The following is a 19,493-nucleotide window of genomic DNA, read 5'->3' on the forward strand; positions in this document are numbered from 1 at the left end:
ACTATTGGTGGGAATACTGGCATGAGAAAGCCTATTGTTTGTGTGAACGTAGAACTTTATTGTTGGCTGTGCTTTTTCCGATGTTTGTGTTAATAGTGCCAAAGATTTACTTTCAGTTAGTCGTGTTTGTGTTGATACAATACAGAACAAGATTTTAGTAAAATGTGTTACAGGGTGAGTCACACCTGACAGGCAGCATATTTTTTAAATCCATGTTTAACGCTGGTAATCACGTACGGACCTCATCCATTTTACAAGGTCAGTATAGTTCTTCCAGCCACCGGTACGTTATTCAGTCTTCTTTGCAGATTCATTGCAATAAGCACCTACAATTAGCATATATTAGGTTGACGTCGTCCTGAACCACATATCTGGTGATTGGTAAAATTAGGCTCCAAACCAAGTTATTTGAACGAACTTATTCTCTTTTATAGCATATAAGTATAATGCATGATTTAAGTAGTTTTGCTTACCAAAGCTGATTGAAATGTGGTCGACGGGTAGTTACTAATTTACTTTTTCCCTGTGCAGGCCAGAATGAAGTTGAAATCATCTATGGTGCGGGGGAGATTTGAAAACAGAACCTTCATCGTTGGGCCTAACCGTCAACAACGTTAGCTGTTACCCTCGCATGCATTGTCGTACCATTAGTTATGGTAACGCTCGCTCTTGGTGAGGTTGCTGGATCAACCAAGCAGATTGAGACAAGCACCATCAAGATAAGATACACAGGGCATACAGCACCACCACCAGCAGGCAGTCCCCTGCTGCGTTGGTCCGATGCCCGGAGGCGATTAAACCCTCCGAACATGCACTGAACAAGTTCAGGCTAGATAGTGGTGGACAGGCTTCAAATTTGCTACGTTAGACAGAGCAGATAAAGTTGTTACGATTCCCCAATTACAAGTCTTAGCATTTGAGTTGAACTAAAGTAGTGTACATTTACTGAAAATGATTGGCGCACTTGCCAATCACTACTCATAGAGATGCTTTCAGAAATTGGAAATTGACGGGCATAGGCAGCACGTACACTAATTGATATGAATGAAACTGTGCGTCGTTTGAAATCTGGACTTGTACAAACGCACACTAATTGTGCGTCGTTTGAGATCTGGACTTTACCCGTGAGGAAAGACCGAAACATGGAACTTTGTTTGCTCGCTTGTCCAGTTTCACCACACAGACGCAGTGCGGTGTACTTATCCCAGCATGCAGCCGTCACTTAAGCCCGCCCATGCAGCCGAAACTCAAAAAAAAAAAAAAAATCGTTTCACCGATATCAACAAATTTTAAAGAGGAAGAAATCATCAGGCCGAACTGCTTAATTGACCTTTTTCTTTTTTAAGCCTTTCGCTGTGACTACCTCCAAATACCTAGTATATGAGGACGCGCTATGGCAAAGGCGCTGGGTTCGCTCCATGCCCACGCAAGTTCAAGCGTTGAGCTTGACTCCATGTCTTATCGGGGTTTTCTCAGTAGTTAGGGTACGTGTGCATATTTAGTGAGAATTAATCTTTATCGTGTGCGTGTGTAGGGTATGAATGTGATGTGAGTAGGTTATATACGTCTTCGATATATTCTTTTAAAAAAACTAGTATATAGGTGCACCAGAATTCCGCACGAAAAAAGCACTGTAGCCCGGCGAAAAATGAATCCAGGCCGACCTAAGCACACCTCTTTCCCGTCCCGTCCCGTCCCCTCCCCTCCCATGCAACCCTAGTTCTTCTAGTCGGAAATCCACGTCGCGCCGCCGCAGCCCTCCTCTCCTCTACTTATACTTGTCAGATCTATCTATCCATCCAAACACGAGGGGGGAAAAAAATCCAAAGAGAGAAGGAGCGATCCATGGAGATAAGCAAGCATCTTGCAAAATTGATGGAGGCCACCTTGCATCCGCCTGCTCTCTTGCGCTCCCCCGAAGACGACGACGATGCTGCTGCTGGTATCCCCTGGGTCCTCCTCGACTTGGAGGCCTACGTCGCCGACCACCGCAACGACACAACTGCCTTTTCACATACGGAGTCCGGTACGGAGATCCAGGTCACCTTCTTCCTCGCCCGCCCGCCGCGCGTTTCCTACTTCTGCGTCTTCTGCCCTGGGAGGGATCACACGGAGATCCCCATAGAGCCCAACATCCTCGCCATGGAGGAGAACCTCGTCCTCCTCCACATCGTCGTCGGCCCTGAGGACAAGATTTACAAAGACCGCGACCTCTTCATCTACCAGGCCAACGGGGCCGACGACGGGGGGCCGTCGCTCGAGCGGCTCCAGCGCCCCCCCAGCCGCGACTACGACTTCGATTACAGCAACGTTGGCCTCCTGCGCTGCAGAGACGGCGGCGGCTGTAGGTTCATCCAGCGCCCCCACCGCAACAAAAAGGATGAATTCATCATCGCCGCACTCTGTGACCTGTACGGCGGCCCAGGCGTCGCCGCCCATCTCCCTGATGACATGTTCAAGCCAGGATCCGAGTCAGGCAGCACGCCGTTCGCTCTGTATGTCTACAACTCCAAGCCCAAAGCTTGGACTGTCAGTGTGGTTTCACTGGACCAACAGCAACAGCAAAAGCAACCAGGAGACTGTTTTCTGCATTTCAACAGCAAGGTGATCTCCATAGGAGGAGAAGCTGGCACCATGGGGTTTGTCGACCTCTGGCGGGGCATCCTCCTTTGTGATGTGCTCAATGGCGACCCCAACCTTCGTTACGTCCCGCTGCCAAAGCCGATCCGGCCAGGCAAGGACCTCCGGGGTGATGCGCGCCTCCATCGGGACATTGCTGTCATCAAGGATCACATCAATTACGTCGAGCTGCAGGTCAAATGGAAGCCTGGCCTAGTCTCTAGGGATGGTCGCTACAACAGTGATGGCTGGATGGCCAGGACATTTAGCAGGCCAGTGGCTGCTGCTAACTCAGTGGCTGCAGCTAACTCGGTTGCTGATGATTGGCGCATGGAATGTGAGATGAAGTCCTCCGATGAGATCGACGTCGACAGCAACCCGCATTATGAACTGCTGCCTAAGCCGCTGGACAATGAAGGCCGGCCTCTGCCACCCTTTAAGAGCGTTGTCATATGCCAACCTACACTCAGCTTGAGCAACCAAGACGATACCGTCCATTTCATGAACAAGGACGTCCCCGGGGACGACAAGGCGTGGGTGATCGCCGTCAACATGAACGAAAAGAAGCTAGTAGGAGCAGCTAAGTTTGCCGCAGAAAGGACTGATGTTGTCACTTTTGCCTACGTCCACAGTAGGATATCTGAGTATCTGACAGGAGCTTCAGGTGATTATATTTTACTAGTGCATTCCTAATTTTGTTATCACATCTACTGATCCACAAATCTGCTGCGTGGCCTACTCTAGAAAACAAAGTGCACATCAATGCATGCCTCTAAATGATGATATATACGGTAAGATAATAAATTGGTACATGGGGGTGATTATTGCCAGTATGTAGTTGCAGGGGGGGGGGGGGGACCATCATCTACAGGAGGGAAACTTATCTGGTGAACTATTTAAAGCATGGTAAAAACTTATCCTTTTTCATGATAAGAGGCAGGCAAGGGTTCCCAACTCAATTGAGATTGCCATAGAACATGACACTGCCGTTACTGTAGTGCTACGTGAGGACGCCATTTGTAGACGCTGGCCATAGCTGATCAGCAAAGACTTTGGGACGCTGATAAGCATACCACATGTATACGGGATGGATACAGACAAAGAAATGACCAAGTGGAAGGGAATATATGACCAATAACCACGTTAAGTGCCGATACTTGCAGGACTTGGAACTGTCGTTGGAGCACTGTTCTGTAAACGTGCCTACTTGTTAACAGTATAATTCCTAGCTACGCTGCAAAATCGGGCCGTCGTATGATCGCCAACAGGTGGGTGACCAGATGAATACCAGCTACCCATTTTTATTTTGTTTTTTCCTTTGGAGTTCAAAAGTTTTCTGTGGGTGCTCCTTAATAATAAAATATTCTCACGAATGAATCTTAATAAGATTCGGTGGGAATGAAAACAGCAAGGTGACTTCTGCTTAAATTGACAGAAAGAGCACATGACTTGAGTCCTACACTGCTATTACTTTCTAGAACTAGAACTAGGTTACGCGATGTGTGTTTTTGCGTGTTCATCTTACTAATCTTATAAATGCTCAGAAATTTGAATAGCTTGAGATTACTTATTATTTGAAATATTTATGCACATGGACATATATTATTATATTGTCATTAAACCACTGCAGTCATTAGAGATGATATAAAAAGGAATGGCTAATAGAGTCTCCGCAGCATAGCAGGCTCAGTTTTTAGTAGTGAGCAGAGGGGAGAGTAAGGGATATATGAGCATCAATTAGTTTTGTTTAAATGCACCTCCTTTTTTTTTTTGTCTAAAGCATGGTCTGTTTTGCTTGGTGCAGGTACAAAGGGAAGCAACAAACGACATGGGCCCATGTTGGTGCGATCCTCCAGCGAGAAGCAGCCAGATTCGCATGCCACCTCGATTCGAATGTTTGGACACCTGGATGTGGAAATGCCCGTCACAAGTGGAACCAGATCCTCTGACGTTACCATTTCTACGTCAGAGGGCAGTAGATGCTGCCAGCGCCGTTCATCTGGCATCGAACGGTAGATTCCATGCTCGGGCTATCTCACCTGCGTCGTGCGGCCCAACAAGAGAGGCCCAGCTCTCTTCATGAGCTCGCTTGGTGCTCTCTCTGTCCTGGCTCGCTATCGCCTCCAGCACTCTGCCGCTGGGACGGCAGTGCGACGCCGATCCCGTCCCACCAATGGAGGTCGTGGGTGCGCTGGCCTCGCGCCGTGGCGCCGATTCAGCACTGTGCATGGCTATGGACCCGACCGCCTCGTGCCCCTTGAGGAAGTCCGGCATGACTAGCGGCTCGTGGAGACCGACGACGTCCGAGACGATGCAGAGCATGCGCCCGCCGGTCCCTGGGCCTCTTGCACGAGATCGACAGCAGCAGCTTCAGAAGCCAGGCTTCAGACGCAGCAGCAGCCAACGCTGGGCTTCAGAAGTAGCTTCATTGAATGTTTTGGCTGAATGTTGAATTGATATTGTAAATTGATGTGAATTGGTTTTCCAAATTTTTTTGATGTGAATTGAGATTGTAAATCGAGATTGTGACTGAATGTTGAATGTGATGATTGAATGTTTTGTCAATTTAAGATTATGATCCCTGAATGTTCCGTGAATTAAGATTGAGATCACTGAATGTTGTATCGATTTCACTGAATGTTTTGACAAGTTGAAGAACAGAATACAGTGTGGCAGTCCCCTGAACACTGAATAGAGAATGTGATGACCGAATATGACCATGCTCGCAGAACGCTAAGCATGCAAAATGGCCATGGTCCCAGAATGTGCTGATTGAACATATATGCAGACTTCTACCGATGTGTGGCCATGCTCCCATAATGATCCCTGGATGTGCTAGGCCACACACGCTCATTAAATACGGCCTCGGACCTCTGACAGGTGGACACCTCATCGACAGGCCCATCGGGGGCCTTTCTGAGTCGTTGGGGTACCGAGTGCTCGGGGGTACTGTTCACATCCCCGAGCACTCTCTCCCGAGAGTGCCCAGCTTTGTCTTCGGGGTACCGGGTGCTCGGGGGCACTGTTCACCTCCCCGAGCACTCTTTCTCGAGAACTCTTATATAGACCTTCGGGGAACCGAGTGCTCGGAGGCTGCCACATGCAGCCCCGAGCACTCTCTCCCGAGCACTCTTTGTATGGATCCTCGGGGAACCGAGTGCTCGGGGGCCGCCGCTCGCAGCCCCGAGCACTCTCTCCCGGAACTCAACTCTTCTGATCATCGGGGGACTAGGGTGCTCGGGGGTGACCAGACACCTCCCGAGCACTTTCTTCCCGGTACTTAGATTCCGTGGATCATCGGGGAACTGGGGTGCTCGAAAACCACTGACTGTGAGCCCGAGCACCTTCTCCCGGGACTTGAGCTTTTTCTCATCCCTCAGGAGGGACCTCGTGGAATGGTGCCATGTGGTGGATGGCTGGCCGGTCCTCGGGACTCAGGGACCCCCGGTTCCTGATACACCGACAGTCACCACCAAGGACCCCAAAGCCCCTTGGCTCCACATCAAAGTCCATGTCATCATGGACGGGCGTTGGCTAAGAGACCCTTCAGAAAATGCGGGCTCCAGGGGATCCCGAGCCCCCAAAGCCTTCGTAGCCTTCCAGAGGCTTCGAGAGGGTCGAGGAGCTCCTGTTATCACCACCGGGATAGGCGCCCTGGTCACCTAGGCGGCCACGATGGGACGGGCATTTAATACAGATACTAGTGGTGGCCGCCCTGTCAGTGGTGGCCGCCCTGACAGGCTGACACTCAGTGCATTTGGTGGCCATACTGATAGGCTAACACCCAGTACAAGTGGGGGCCGCTCGGGCGCCCGACACAAGTGGTGGCCACCTTGGGTTCACCAAACAGGGCCAGCGTGCCCTCACCGACCACCGACCGGACACTGTGGCCACCTGTCATCACAGTAACCTCCACTGTTGAGAGATAATATCTACACAGCTGATATTATCATCTGGGTCAGGGAAAACTTTACTAGATTAGCCCTAAGTCCTCAACCATGTAAATAGAAACCTATATCATAATCCCCATAGGGGTATACTTGTACACTTACTCTCTAAAAAGCTGTATAAATACAAATCCGGGCATACGGTGCACAGGAGCGCCAAATTGGATAATCACTTAAGGCATTCATTTGCTCTCTCCTCCTTCCCTAAGCTTGAGCCACTCCAGAGAGCTGGTTCTCACCGCATCTTGTTCATAGAAGATATTTTCTTTCACCAATAGAAATGGAATAACCAATTAGCCATATACCAAACAGAACAAGTAGGAGCAACCAATTTTACCTCCCTAGTGATGGCATCCCAGAGGTGTACCAGATGATCATGATTGGTGCTCGCAAATACACAGGTAGCTGGGTCTGCAAAACAAGACAACATACTCGCATTCAACAATGAACCACAAGGAATAGAAATGACCATGAACATAGCATTGGAAGCAATTCGTCACCCACCAAACACAAACATGTACAGGTACCAGCCGAAGTCATCCACAGATTCACCCTCATTCACCTGGAGGTATGCGCCATAAGAATCTGCAGGTAAAATTCAGAAAGCAAGCCACGGATAGGACGTAAATAAACCATTGTACAATTGAACCAATCAGAGATAATCAAGGATAAGAAAAGCATTCAATTCAAGAATCATCAAGAAACATGCTCACAATTGCAACAACAAATAACTAAAAATCAGAGGCGCACCTTCACCTCCGACTGGTGGCATTGGCAATGTGCTCCGCCGCACCGTACGCACCCTCCTACTTGCCCAACAAAAAAAAGGGAAGGCCATAACTTCAACATCATGCTTCTCCGTCTCCAAGCGCTCTGCCATGGTGTATGAGGGGAGCAGAAGAGGGGTTCCGGTAGTTGAGGGAAGGTGGTGTGCATGGTCACTGAATGTGGATCTGAGTTGAGGCTGCCAGGGGACGAGGGTGAGTGAATCTAAGGCAGAGACGGCGCATGCGGCGAGATCCAAGCCTAGGCGCAGGGGGGCCTCGTCATCCGAGTCCGCGGGCGACACGGTGGTGGAGGAGCGCTTGGCGCAGCGCGTGGAGAGAGCGCGTAGGAGAGCGGATGCCGGGGAGAAGCGCTGGGTGTGGGCGTCGGCACGGCGATCACGGTCGCCTGAGCGGAGGTGGAGGTGGAGGTGGCAGTGCGACAGCGGGTTCCGGGACGGGGAGTAGTGCGTAGGCGGCGGTGGGTTCGGGGATCGGGAGGAGTGCAGAGGCAGAGGCGGAGGTGGCGTGTTTGGGGACGGGGAGGAGTACGGAGGTGGTGACGGGGTTCAGGGACTGGGCGTTGTGGAAGCACGCCGGGGCAGGAGCGAGGGCAGAAGGTAGGGAGGGCAGGATGTAGAGGCAGGACACAAGGTGCGGGAACCACCACGTATTTTTTAGTAGTAGATAGAAATATTCATTGGTAGTAACTCAGTATAAATGTGATGAACTCGTATGATCAAGGATCAATGCAAACTTACATAAGCCATATGGTCTCCATCTCTGTTAAGAAACCATCACAGCCATAAACTTCATACTCCAATTCTACCCAATATGGCGGCCAGGAGGATCCTTCAATTCCCCTTGCGCTTTGCCACCGCACATCGCCTCTTATTCAGCTGTCGTGTCTGGATCCGACAGTGGTGTGACCATCGCCTCTTTTTGATCTTCTCCCAAATCGGCTGGATCTGCTATGGAGCAGAACGGCAACAACGTTTTGGGTGCATATGCTGTGTGATAGTGAGGCTGCGAAATGCTTGTTGGAAGCTTAGAGCTGCCGATCATGAACGAAACGGGACGAAGGGGCAAGATGGTGGGAGAATAGCTGTTGGGTTTTAGCAACTGGTGGGATTGGTTGGAGAATTTTGTTGAGGGGGAGAAGCACCGGATGGCAGCGTGGCTGTGGACGACCGGGGTATCGTCTCGATTGTGGAAGACCAAGACGGCGCACGGGCGGACGGGATGGCATCTCGGTTGAGGTTGACCCGGGCGGCGGTGGGGTTGTGGATGATCAAGGCGGTGCATGCACAGATGGGACGGTGGCGTGGTTGTGGATGACCAGAGCGGCGGCCGCGGAACTGAGACAGCGACGTGGGAGAAGATTTGGTGGAGGATTCTTTTGTCTTGTGGGTGCTGTGAATCGGCCTTGGCCCTTCCCTTATATAGGGCGGCGTGGTCTTGCGTTACACGCAAAATCGGACTTGGTGAAACTCATCGAAGGAATCCGAACCTAGCAAAACAGAAAGAAAAACGTGTTGTAGCCGTGGGCGATCCCGGGAGGCGCACACAATCATTCGAGTTTTTTATTTTTATATTTTTTCTATTAAAAATTTAAATAAATAGATTCCTCAAGGCAATATTTACAAAACTAGGCGTCTGTCGCCCCCTGCGGTAAGGAATCCTTACTGCCCCCTGAGAGGGTGGCAAGGGGGCGGGTAGGGGCAACCAGCGCGCCTGCCCCACTTACCGCCCTCTGAGAGGGCGGTTATGTCCCTTGCCGCCCTCTCAGGGGGCGGTAAGGAGCCAGCCCCACCCCCTCCTCCCTTCTCTATATAAATGGTGAAAATGAGGAAAAATCCTCATTTTATTCTGAAAAAAGAGAAAATTAGAGAAGAAGAGAGGAGAGGAGAGGAGAGGAAAGGAAGAGAGCGCGGCGAAGCCCTACTGTTTTCGATCGGCAGATTTGAAGAGCATTTTTGGTAATTTCTTTTATACTTATATTGTTGTTAGTAAGTAAAGTAGCACTGTATGACCTAGGGTTTAGCACTGTATGACTTAGGTTTTAGCGGTATGACCTAGGGTTTAGGGTTTAGACCTAGGGTTTAGCGGTATGACCCAGGGTATATTGTCAATATTAATTACGATATGGTAGGATAGCCATTAAATATATAGTAGTATTTTTAATATGGTAGTTTGGAATATCTAGATTGTACAGAGTAATAATTGTAGGTTAGTTTGCTTAGGGGCATTATTGAAGAACCTATTGTTAGGCAGTAATCGGTGTCGGTAATTTTTTTAGTTTTGATAATCAAAAATATTGTTTGCCGGTCTTAACATTGGTTATATTTGCGGATGTTTCCAGAGATGGCAGATAAATTATATTTTCAGATATATTATGGTGATGGTCAAATTAGTTATAGTCCTAACGGTGTAGATCTGTCTGGGTTTCGTCATGTCGTCAAGGGTCTTAGTAAAGCTAATGAGAGGACCATTGTGGGTGTGTGCAAGTGGCTGATGCGGTATTTTCATCTGGATCCGCAGTAACATGATCTTAAGCTGAGAGCTGTCCTCAGCCGTGCTAGTCAGGGCTACTTTGGCAAGCTCGTCCCAATCGATGCGACATCTACTTGGATGCAGTATGTAGATATATCATGTGAACGTGGGCTCCCTCTGATTTTGTTAGCTGAGGCGTACTAGAAGGATCCAACAGATATAAACTCTGCGGAAGCAGTACCGGGACAAAGTCAGACAGTGGTAGATGAATCAGACCTGGTAAATGTCGGGGCCAGGCAAGATGTTGGGGATATTCCTGAGATGCAACCGATGGGTGTAGCCGATGAGGGGGAGCACATCCCTAGCATAATTGAAGAGAGGGAGTTGGAGGATCAAGAGCTAGAGGAAGCCGTTGCCGATGAGAATTCATCCAACGAGGAGGGAAATGCTTATGTTCCTGTAGAATGGAGGAATAAGGAATTTTCAAAGCTAGTGGTTAGTTAGGCTGATCGGACATAGTGAGAGTATCATGAGAATGAGGTGTCTCAGGATAATATGTACCCTACAAAGGAGTCTGTTATTGATGCAATTAAATTCTGGTCGCTATCTCTTCGGAGGCAGTTCAAGGTTGTTAAGTCGAGTAAAAGGGAGTACGATGTAAAGTGTTTGGTGTCTGAATGTCCTTCGCAGGTGCACGCATTCAGGGGGAAATGGGTAGACTACTGGCGGTGCTCAATAGTTAGGGGGCATAATTGTCACATTGAGGAAATAGAGTTCTCCCATCGGAACTTATCATCTGCTTTTATTGCCAATGTTATGTATGGGGAGATTATGGACAACCTGAAGTATGAGCCACGATTAATAATCCGTGTTATTGAGCAAAGATTCCAATATACAATAAACTATGCGAAGGCATGGAAGGCGAAACAGAAGGCTATTGAGATGAGGTTCGGGACATATGAAGATTCATATCACAATCTACCTCATCAATTAGCCACAATATGTGGAAGAAACCTGGGAAATTACTATGACATCAAGCATTACCCCTCGACTAATGTGGAGTACAGCGGGAAACGAGTATTGCCGCGTGTTTTCTTTGCATTCGCGGCAACCATCAAAGCATTTTGGTACCATCGACCCATCATTTGCCTGGACGAGACATTTCTCACTAGAAAGTATAAAGGATAGATATTGTCTGCAATTGGAGTCGACGGTAACAACCAAGTCCTGCCACTGGGGTTTGCCTTCGTGGAGAGTGAGAATGGGGATAGCTGGTATTGGTTCCTTGAGCGGGTGAAGCATGCTATTGTTCTGGACCGGCCAGATGTGTGTTTGATTCATGATAGACATGCAGGGTTGTTGCAGGCTTTGCTCGATATGCAATATGGGAGTGTTTGACAGGGTATTGCAGCAAAGTGGCCCAACTTGAAGAGCAGGTGGTGCATGTGCCATATGGTTGCGAACTTCTACAGACAGTTCAAAAACAAAGGCTTGATGAAGCTTTTCAAGAAATTGTGCAGTCAAAACCAACAAAGAAAGTTCAATGCCCTATGGGCAAGACTGGACGAACTAACCATGAAACAGACAGCTGAGGTAGCAGCCACAGGTGATGAATCAATAGCTCTTGGACCTCTCCCAACAGATACTCCTCAAATAGTAAGGAGGTCAGGGTTAGCTATTAGGAACTTTTCACAGTGGATACGTAATGAGCCAAATGAAAAATAGGCTTTGCTGTACGACAGTGGTGGGGCAAGGTATGGGATAATGATAACAAATCTTGTTGAGATTTATAACTGGGTCATGCGAGGTATGAGATCTGTCCCACTCGTTTAAATTGTAGAAGGTATTTTGCATGGGACATGCAAATCACATCACGAACAATTTGCGAACAAGTGTCAACGGTTGCATCTGAGTCTGCTTTTAGTGCTGGTGGTCATGTCATTGATCCTTACCGTAGTCGTCTTGATCCAGAGATGGTATAAGCTTTGATTTGCACTAAAGATTGGTTAAAGGCCGCAAGAAAAGGTGATACTTTATTTAGTTACAATTGTGCAAGGATTGATTTTTTTCTTTTACTAATGTAACTATTTATTGGCTTTGTCTTTCGCTTTAAATTTTCAGATTCTAACAATGTTGCTTCAATTGTGAGTGATCTTGAGGTTCTATCTACTGCCATGGCTAATAAAATGTTGATTGAGGTATGTTCCATAAAATATGCAACATTGTTGCTTCAATTTTAGTGATCTTGAGGTTCTGTCTACTCTATGGCTAACAATGTTGCTTCAATTTTAGTGCTGCTGATTTTCATGTTCTGCGTGTTTGGAATGTAGGAGAAGGAGAATGAGAATGAGGAGAAAGAAGAAACAGAAAGTGATCCAGATATGATGAATGATGCTGATGAGTAATGAGCTGTTGGCTACGTGGAAGAATATTTGTCTATGTGTTTTGCACTTTTGCTATCCTATATTCCTATTAGGCTATTATTGTGACTATGTTGTGTCGGTGTGTGAATTTATCTATTTGTGACTCATATGTCATTATGTGAACGAACACGGTTGAATGTGGTGTACTAGTGTGACAGTATTCAAACATCTAGTGTATGAAAATTGATCGGTTATGTCCGGTTTGAATTATCGGTTCCCGACCGATACCGACGTGTTTCCGTTCGGATTAATTAGTTTTCGATATCCCGACATTCCCGAGTTCGTACCCGTTTCCGACTTTCCCATTTTCGATTCCGTTTTCGAGATAAAATGTGAAAGTGAAAACGGTTAGAGGGTTTTCCCAACCGTTCCTGTCCGTTTTGAACCCTAATCAATACCCACCTGATGAACTGAGATCATAAGGGAGGGTTCAGTTTAGGGAGTTTGATTGGAGACATGGCATCTCTGATGGAGAAGATGATGATCAGATAAGAGCTCAACCCAGACAGCGTGAGCATCAGCCATCTACTCCAAGACGTAGACGAGACAGTGATGATAATGAGTGCAGAATGGCCATCCTCAACTCTAGGGAGGGTTTTAGACCATAAGACACTACCAGGAGAAGCAACCAGGATGAAGATGATGAAGATAGGCATAGTAGAGGGCCAAGTGGTAGATCTTTCTTGGAGCATGTAAACCTTCTGGTCAAATCCTCCTCCTCCATAGGGAAGGACACCGCTGATGACAAAGGGGCTCAGTGGGACGGCTGGACTCATCCCACAACAGTAGCCCCGACGATTCGAACTAAACTGGGCTGAACTAGGCCCAAAGATCAAGACCCGAACAATAAGCCCAGATAAGAAGCAGCCCACATACATTTCTTTCTTCTTCTTCTTTTCACCGCGCGGGGCTATATATGCTGACCCACGACAACTCATTTTTCATCGCTTGCCTTTGATTTCCACCTCTCACGCTCTAATTCGGAGTAGTCATTTTCTCGGAGAGCTTCCAGTTCAGAGTAACTATCATTCGGAGAGCATTTGCTTCGTGAGGGTGTTTGCCGAGTGGCTACCATGGTTTCTACGAAGAAGACTTCCACGGAGCATTTTCGTGTGTCCAAGAACTTCACTTCGAGTCTGTATCTCAAAGAAAGCCTTGTGACTAATGGCACTTGACCAGATGCATGGTTGAGGTATGATTGCCAACAGGAGCCTCGTCTGTCCTCCAAAGCGCGGGGAGACCGTTCCGCACCCGAAGATCATGTTCGTGGAGTTTTTCGAGGTTGGCCTCCGCATCCCATGCTCTGCCTTCCTCCGGAGCATGCTGGACATCTACGAACTTGAGATCCAGCAGCTCACTCCGACCGCTATGGTAAGGTTAGTGGCGTTCGAGTGGGCCTTTTGTGTGGAGGGAGCGGAGCTGTCGGTAAAAGTCTTTGCAAGCTTTCACTATGCTAACAAATAGTGAAAGGTGTTCAAGCTCAACAATCGGAAGGTCTACTCTTGCTTCGGGACAACACACAATCAAGGGCTTCGACCTTTGACCATTCCTCCACGGAGGGGAGGATAACACAAGGCTCCAATGCATCCGAAAGCATCATCGGCAAGGAGCTCCCCGGCGGCGCTGAGAAGGTCAGAGGCGTAGGAACCTTCTCCATGTGGACCTGAGAGCACTTGCAATGGAGTGCTTTGTGTCCTTCACCCTTACGACGGAAGCAACATGGCACATTCTTGCTGTTTGCCACAATGTGGACGACGGAGAAACAATTGAAGCACCGGCTAATCAAATTAGCCGGCACCGGCTATGCACCTTGACGTCGGTTTGGTGTTGGCAAAGGCACCACCTGTTGTGGCGATGACTAGTGAGGGATGGTTGATCGGGAGCGAGAGAGCGGCGGTGCAGAACAGGAGCAAGATAGCCCCCTCACATCCCCATACCTCGAGGTGGCCACCTCACCTCCCCGCCCACCCTCATTGCTGACCCCGCTCCGGTGAAGGAGGGTGGATCCTGCATGGGCAACAGTGAAGGCGAGGCCGACGGTGAGGGCAACGACCGATGGGGGGAGTTGTTGTTGGTCCCAGCGGTGGAGAGGGCGGCGACCGGTGATGGGGCAAGGACCGATGGGGGAGAGCAGCTGCTGATCTCGGTGGCGGTAGAGAGGGTGATGATCGGTGGTGAGGTGACGGTCAATGGGGGAGGGCAACTACTAATCCTGGGGGCGGTGGAGAGGGAGGTGACCATTGGTAGGGGCGGAGCTAGGCCCCTTTGTTGGGGTCAGCTGACCCCAATGATTTTTTGCAAAATTAGTGATAAATTACTGTTCTGCACTGTTCATCACTAAACTCGAGCCCGACGTTTAATGAAGCTGACCCCAACGGCGTTCTCAGCTGGCTTCGCCACTGACCATTGGCGAGCTCTTGTCCGCCGGCGGAGAAGGTTGCTCGGCGCGGGATGGGCAATGGCCGGTGGCGAGGGGAGATCCGCCAGCGGAGGAGGTCGCTTGGGAGAAGGTTGCTCAGGTCACAAATGATATTAATAAAAGAGGATGGAGAATTCTGAATCAAACATGGAGCACTTCCAGAAACAGCACATACGCTTAGTCGAAACTGGAGGGTGCGGCTACACTTGCTTCTGTGAATCTGGGGGAGGTATTTTGCCTGCTGAATCCAAACAATGGAAGTACTTGAGTATTTCTATCGTGATGTATATTTATGTAAACCATCCTATCCATGTAGTTGCGATATGGGAGAAGTAGCACCTAGCCTCCTACCAGATTCATGTTACCTGTATAATGTTTGGAAAATGTTATCATGTGAACTTGACCTAATGTTGGAAGTGAATACGAAGAATGTTTCTTTCAAGCCCAGACAGAAAAAGAAAAAAAGAATTTTACCCAAGCCTGTTCGGCTGTTTTTTTTTCTGGAGCATTATATTAGTGGAATATGTCAAGTGCATACTGATTCCTCAATATCTTTAGCATCCCTCTGCTTCTAAATGATGGGTATCCTGAGTCCTACTCCTGGATAATATCCTCGTGTCCCTCATGAGATTGCTCTCCCCGCGCCCCAAGGAAAATCCATAATCAACAATTAACGAAAGTGATTTGTACTTTCTTATGTAGATAACTTGGATGCTAACTTCAGCAGAGAATTAGCAGACCACATAATCTACATCATTGATGTCTCTGATGGGGACAAGATACCTAGAAAACGTGGCCGTGGGATAACCCAAACTGGCCTTTCCGTGCGCTGTACTTGGCAACTCATTCTATGACAACGTGAACTCATTCTACGCAGTTAATGTACTGTTTAACTAACACATTTTCATGAAATATGATACATTTTCCTGAAAGAATGAGAGAAGCTGCATTTTATAAGTTGCTATTCTGGCATACAAAGACTCGGAAATAATAAGACAGCCTTAGCAATATACTTGCAGTTCCATCACAGCATCTACATAATAGCTTTTGAATCGAAATAGTGACTCCAGAACACTTGGCCATTACATGGCATACAAGTCGCCGCTACAGAGCATAACTTAGGAATGTCCTGACCACATCCATCCCGACTACTAAATCATAAACTTAGCGATAATAAATAAAACTGCAAACCAGATGCGAATCTGGCAATGCCGGTCTTCTTACACAAAAGGTACCGTATTAGTGAGACACAAGGAATCACCATCGTTACTAAAAATAACCCTTCTCTTCAGCCACCGCACTTGTGACGGGCATTTCCACATCCAGGTGTCCAAACATTCGAATCGAGGTGGCATGCGAATCTGGCTGCTTCTCGCTGGAGGATCGCACCAACATGGGCCCATGTCGTTTGTTGCTTCCCTTTGTACCTGCACCAAGCAAAACAGACCATGCTTTAGACAAAAAAAAAAGGAGGTGCATTTAAACAAAACTAATTGATGCTCATATATCCCTTACTCTCCCCTCTGCTCACTACTAAAAACTGAGCCTGCTATGCTGCGGAGACTCTATTAGCCATTCCTTTTTATATCATCTCTAATGACTGCAGTGGTTTAATGACAATATAATAATATATGTCCATGTGCATAAATATTTCAAATAATAAGTAATCTCAAGCTATTCAAATTTCTGAGCATTTATAAGATTAGTAAGATGAACACGCAAAAACACACATCGCGTAACCTAGTTCTAGTTCTAGAAAGTAATAGCAGTGTAGGACTCAAGTCATGTGCTCTTTCTGTCAATTTAAGCAGAAGTCACCTTGCTGTTTTCATTCCCACCGAATCTTATTAAGATTCATTCGTGAGAATATTTTATTATTAAGGAGCACCCACAGAAAACTTTTGAACTCCAAAGGAAAAAACAAAATAAAAATGGGTAGCTGGTATTCATCTGGTCACCCACCTGTTGGCGATCATACGACGGCCCGATTTTGCAGCGTAGCTAGGAATTATACTGTTAACAAGTAGGCACGTTTACAGAACAGTGCTCCAACGACAGTTCCAAGTCCTGCAAGTATCGGCACTTAACGTTGTTATTGGTCATATATTCCCTTCCACTTGGTCATTTCTTTGTCTGTATCCATCCCGTATACATGTGGTATGCTTATCAGCGTCCCAAAGTCTTTGCTGATCAGCTATGGCCAGCGTCTACAAATGGCGTCCTCACGTAGCACTACAGTAACGGCAGTGTCATGTTCTATGGCAATCTCAATTGAGTTGGGAACCCTTGCCTGCCTCTTATCATGAAAAAGGATAAGTTTTTACCATGCTTTAAATAGTTCACCAGATAAGTTTCGCACCTGTAGATGATGGTCCCCCCCCCCCCCCCTGCAACTACATACTGGCAATAATCACCCCCATGTACCAATTTATTATCTTACCGTATATATCATCATTTAGAGGCATGCATTGATGTGCACTTTGTTTTCTAGAGTAGGCCACGCAGCAGATTTGTGGATCAGTAGATGTGATAACAAAATTAGGAATGCACTAGTAAAATATAATCACCTGAAGCTCCTGTCAGATACTCAGATATCCTACTGTGGACGTAGGCAAAAGTGACAACATCAGTCCTTTCTGCGGCAAACTTAGCTGCTCCTACTAGCTTCTTTTCGTTCATGTTGACGGCGATCACCCACGCCTTGTCGTCCCCGGGGACGTCCTTGTTCATGAAATGGACGGTATCGTCTTGGTTGCTCAAGCTGAGTGTAGGTTGGCATATGACAACGCTCTTAAAGGGTGGCAGAGGCCGGCCTTCATTGTCCAGCGGCTTAGGCAGCAGTTCATAATGCGGGTTGCTGTCGACGTCGATCTCATCGGAGGACTTCATCTCACATTCCATGCGCCAATCATCAGCAACCGAGTTAGCTGCAGCCACTGAGTTAGCAGCAGCCACTGGCCTGCTAAATGTCCTGGCCATCCAGCCATCACTGTTGTAGCGACCATCCCTAGAGACTAGGCCAGGCTTCCATTTGACCTGCAGCTCGACGTAATTGATGTGATCCTTGATGACAGCAATGTCCCGATGGAGGCGCGCATCACCCCGGAGGTCCTTGCCTGGCCGGATCGGCTTTGGCAGCGGGACGTAACGAAGGTTGGGGTCGCCATTGAGCACATCACAAAGGAGGATGCCCCGCCAGAGGTCGACAAACCCCATGGTGCCAGCTTCTCCTCCTATGGAGATCACCTTGCTGTTGAAATGCAGAAAACAGTCTCCTGGTTGCTTTTGCTGTTGCTGTTGGTCCAGTGAAACCACACTGACAGTCCAAGCTTTGGGCTTGGAGTTGTAGACATACAGAGCGAACGGCGTGCTGCCTGACTCGGATCCTGGCTTGAACATGTCATCAGGGAGATGGGCGGCGACGCCTGGGCCGCCGTACAGGTCACAGAGTGCGGCGATGATGAATTCATCCTTTTTGTTGCGGTGGGGGCGCTGGATGAACCTACAGCCGCCGCCGTCTCTGCAGCGCAGGAGGCCAACGTTGCTGTAATCGAAGTCGTAGTCGCGGCTGGGGGGGCGCTGGAGCCGCTCGAGCGACGGCCCCCCGTCGTCGGCCCCGTTGGCCTGGTAGATGAAGAGGTCGCGGTCTTTGTAAATCTTGTCCTCAGGGCCGACGACGATGTGGAGGAGGACGAGGTTCTCCTCCATGGCGAGGATGTTGGGCTCTATGGGGATCTCCGTGTGATCCCTCCCAGGGCAGAAGACGCAGAAGTAGGAAACGCGCGGCGGGCGGGCGAGGAAGAAGGTGACCTGGATCTCCGTACCGGACTCCGTATGTGAAAAGGCAGTTGTGTCGTTGCGGTGGTCGGCGACGTAGGCCTCCAAGTCGAGGAGGACCCAGGGGATACCAGCAGCAGCATCGTCGTCGTCTTCGGGGGAGCGCAAGAGAGCAGGCGGATGCAAGGTGGCCTCCATCAATTTTGCAAGATGCTTGCTTATCTCCATGGATCGCTCCTTCTCTCTTTGGATTTTTTCCCCCCTCGTGTTTGGATGGATAGATAGATCTGACAAGTATAAGTAGAGGAGAGGAGGGCTGCGGCGGCGCGACGTGGATTTCCGACTAGAAGAACTAGGGTTGCATGGGAGGGGAGGGGACGGGACGGGACGGGAAAGAGGTGTGCTTAGGTCGGCCTGGATTCATTTTTCGCCGGGCTACAGTGCTTTTTTCGTGCGGAATTCTGGTGCACCTATATACTAGTTTTTTTAAAAGAATATATCGAAGACGTATATAACCTACTCACATCACATTCATACCCTACACACGCACACGATAAAGATTAATTCTCACTAAATATGCACACGTACCCTAACTACTGAGAAAACCCCGATAAGACATGGAGTCAAGCTCAACGCTTGAACTTGCGTGGGCATGGAGCGAACCCAGCGCCTTTGCCATAGCGCGTCCTCATATACTAGGTATTTGGAGGTAGTCACAGCGAAAGGCTTAAAAAAGAAAAAGGTCAATTAAGCAGTTCGGCCTGATGATTTCTTCCTCTTTAAAATTTGTTGATATCGGTGAAACGATTTTTTTTTTTTTTTTTTTTGAGTTTCGGCTGCATGGGCGGGCTTAAGTGACGGCTGCATGCTGGGATAAGTACACCGCACTGCGTCTGTGTGGTGAAACTGGACAAGCGAGCAAACAAAGTTCCATGTTTCGGTCTTTCCTCACGGGTAAAGTCCAGATCTCAAACGACGCACAATTAGTGTGCGTTTGTACAAGTCCAGATTTCAAACGACGCACAGTTTCATTCATATCAATTAGTGTACG

General features: G+C 48.2%; 2 protein-coding genes across 2 annotated transcripts; one reads left to right on the forward strand and one right to left on the reverse strand.

Annotated features, from left to right (window-relative positions):
* The first annotated feature begins 1,822 nt into the window (after positions 1-1,822).
* On the forward strand, positions 1,823-5,071 carry LOC133928699 (uncharacterized). Its single transcript, XM_062375145.1, has 3 exons — positions 1,823-3,283; positions 4,424-4,631; positions 4,747-5,071. Exons 1-3 carry the CDS (start codon positions 1,846-1,848, stop codon positions 5,069-5,071), a joined length of 1,971 nt encoding a protein of 656 aa, XP_062231129.1. The 5' UTR covers positions 1,823-1,845.
* A 10,620-nt stretch (positions 5,072-15,691) lies between these two features.
* LOC133929694 (uncharacterized) lies at positions 15,692-18,763 on the reverse strand. The gene is made up of 2 exons (XM_062376482.1): positions 17,233-18,763; positions 15,692-16,092 (listed from the first exon to the last, which is right to left on the reverse strand). The coding sequence occupies exons 1-2, from the start codon at positions 18,668-18,670 to the stop codon at positions 15,935-15,937; spliced, it is 1,596 nt and encodes a 531-aa protein (XP_062232466.1). The 5' UTR covers positions 18,671-18,763; the 3' UTR covers positions 15,692-15,934.
* Between the last annotated feature and the right edge of the window lie 730 nt (positions 18,764-19,493).

The sequence above is a fragment of the Phragmites australis genome, chromosome 9, assembly GCF_958298935.1.
Source record: "Phragmites australis chromosome 9, lpPhrAust1.1, whole genome shotgun sequence".
NCBI lineage: Eukaryota > Viridiplantae > Streptophyta > Magnoliopsida > Poales > Poaceae > Phragmites > Phragmites australis.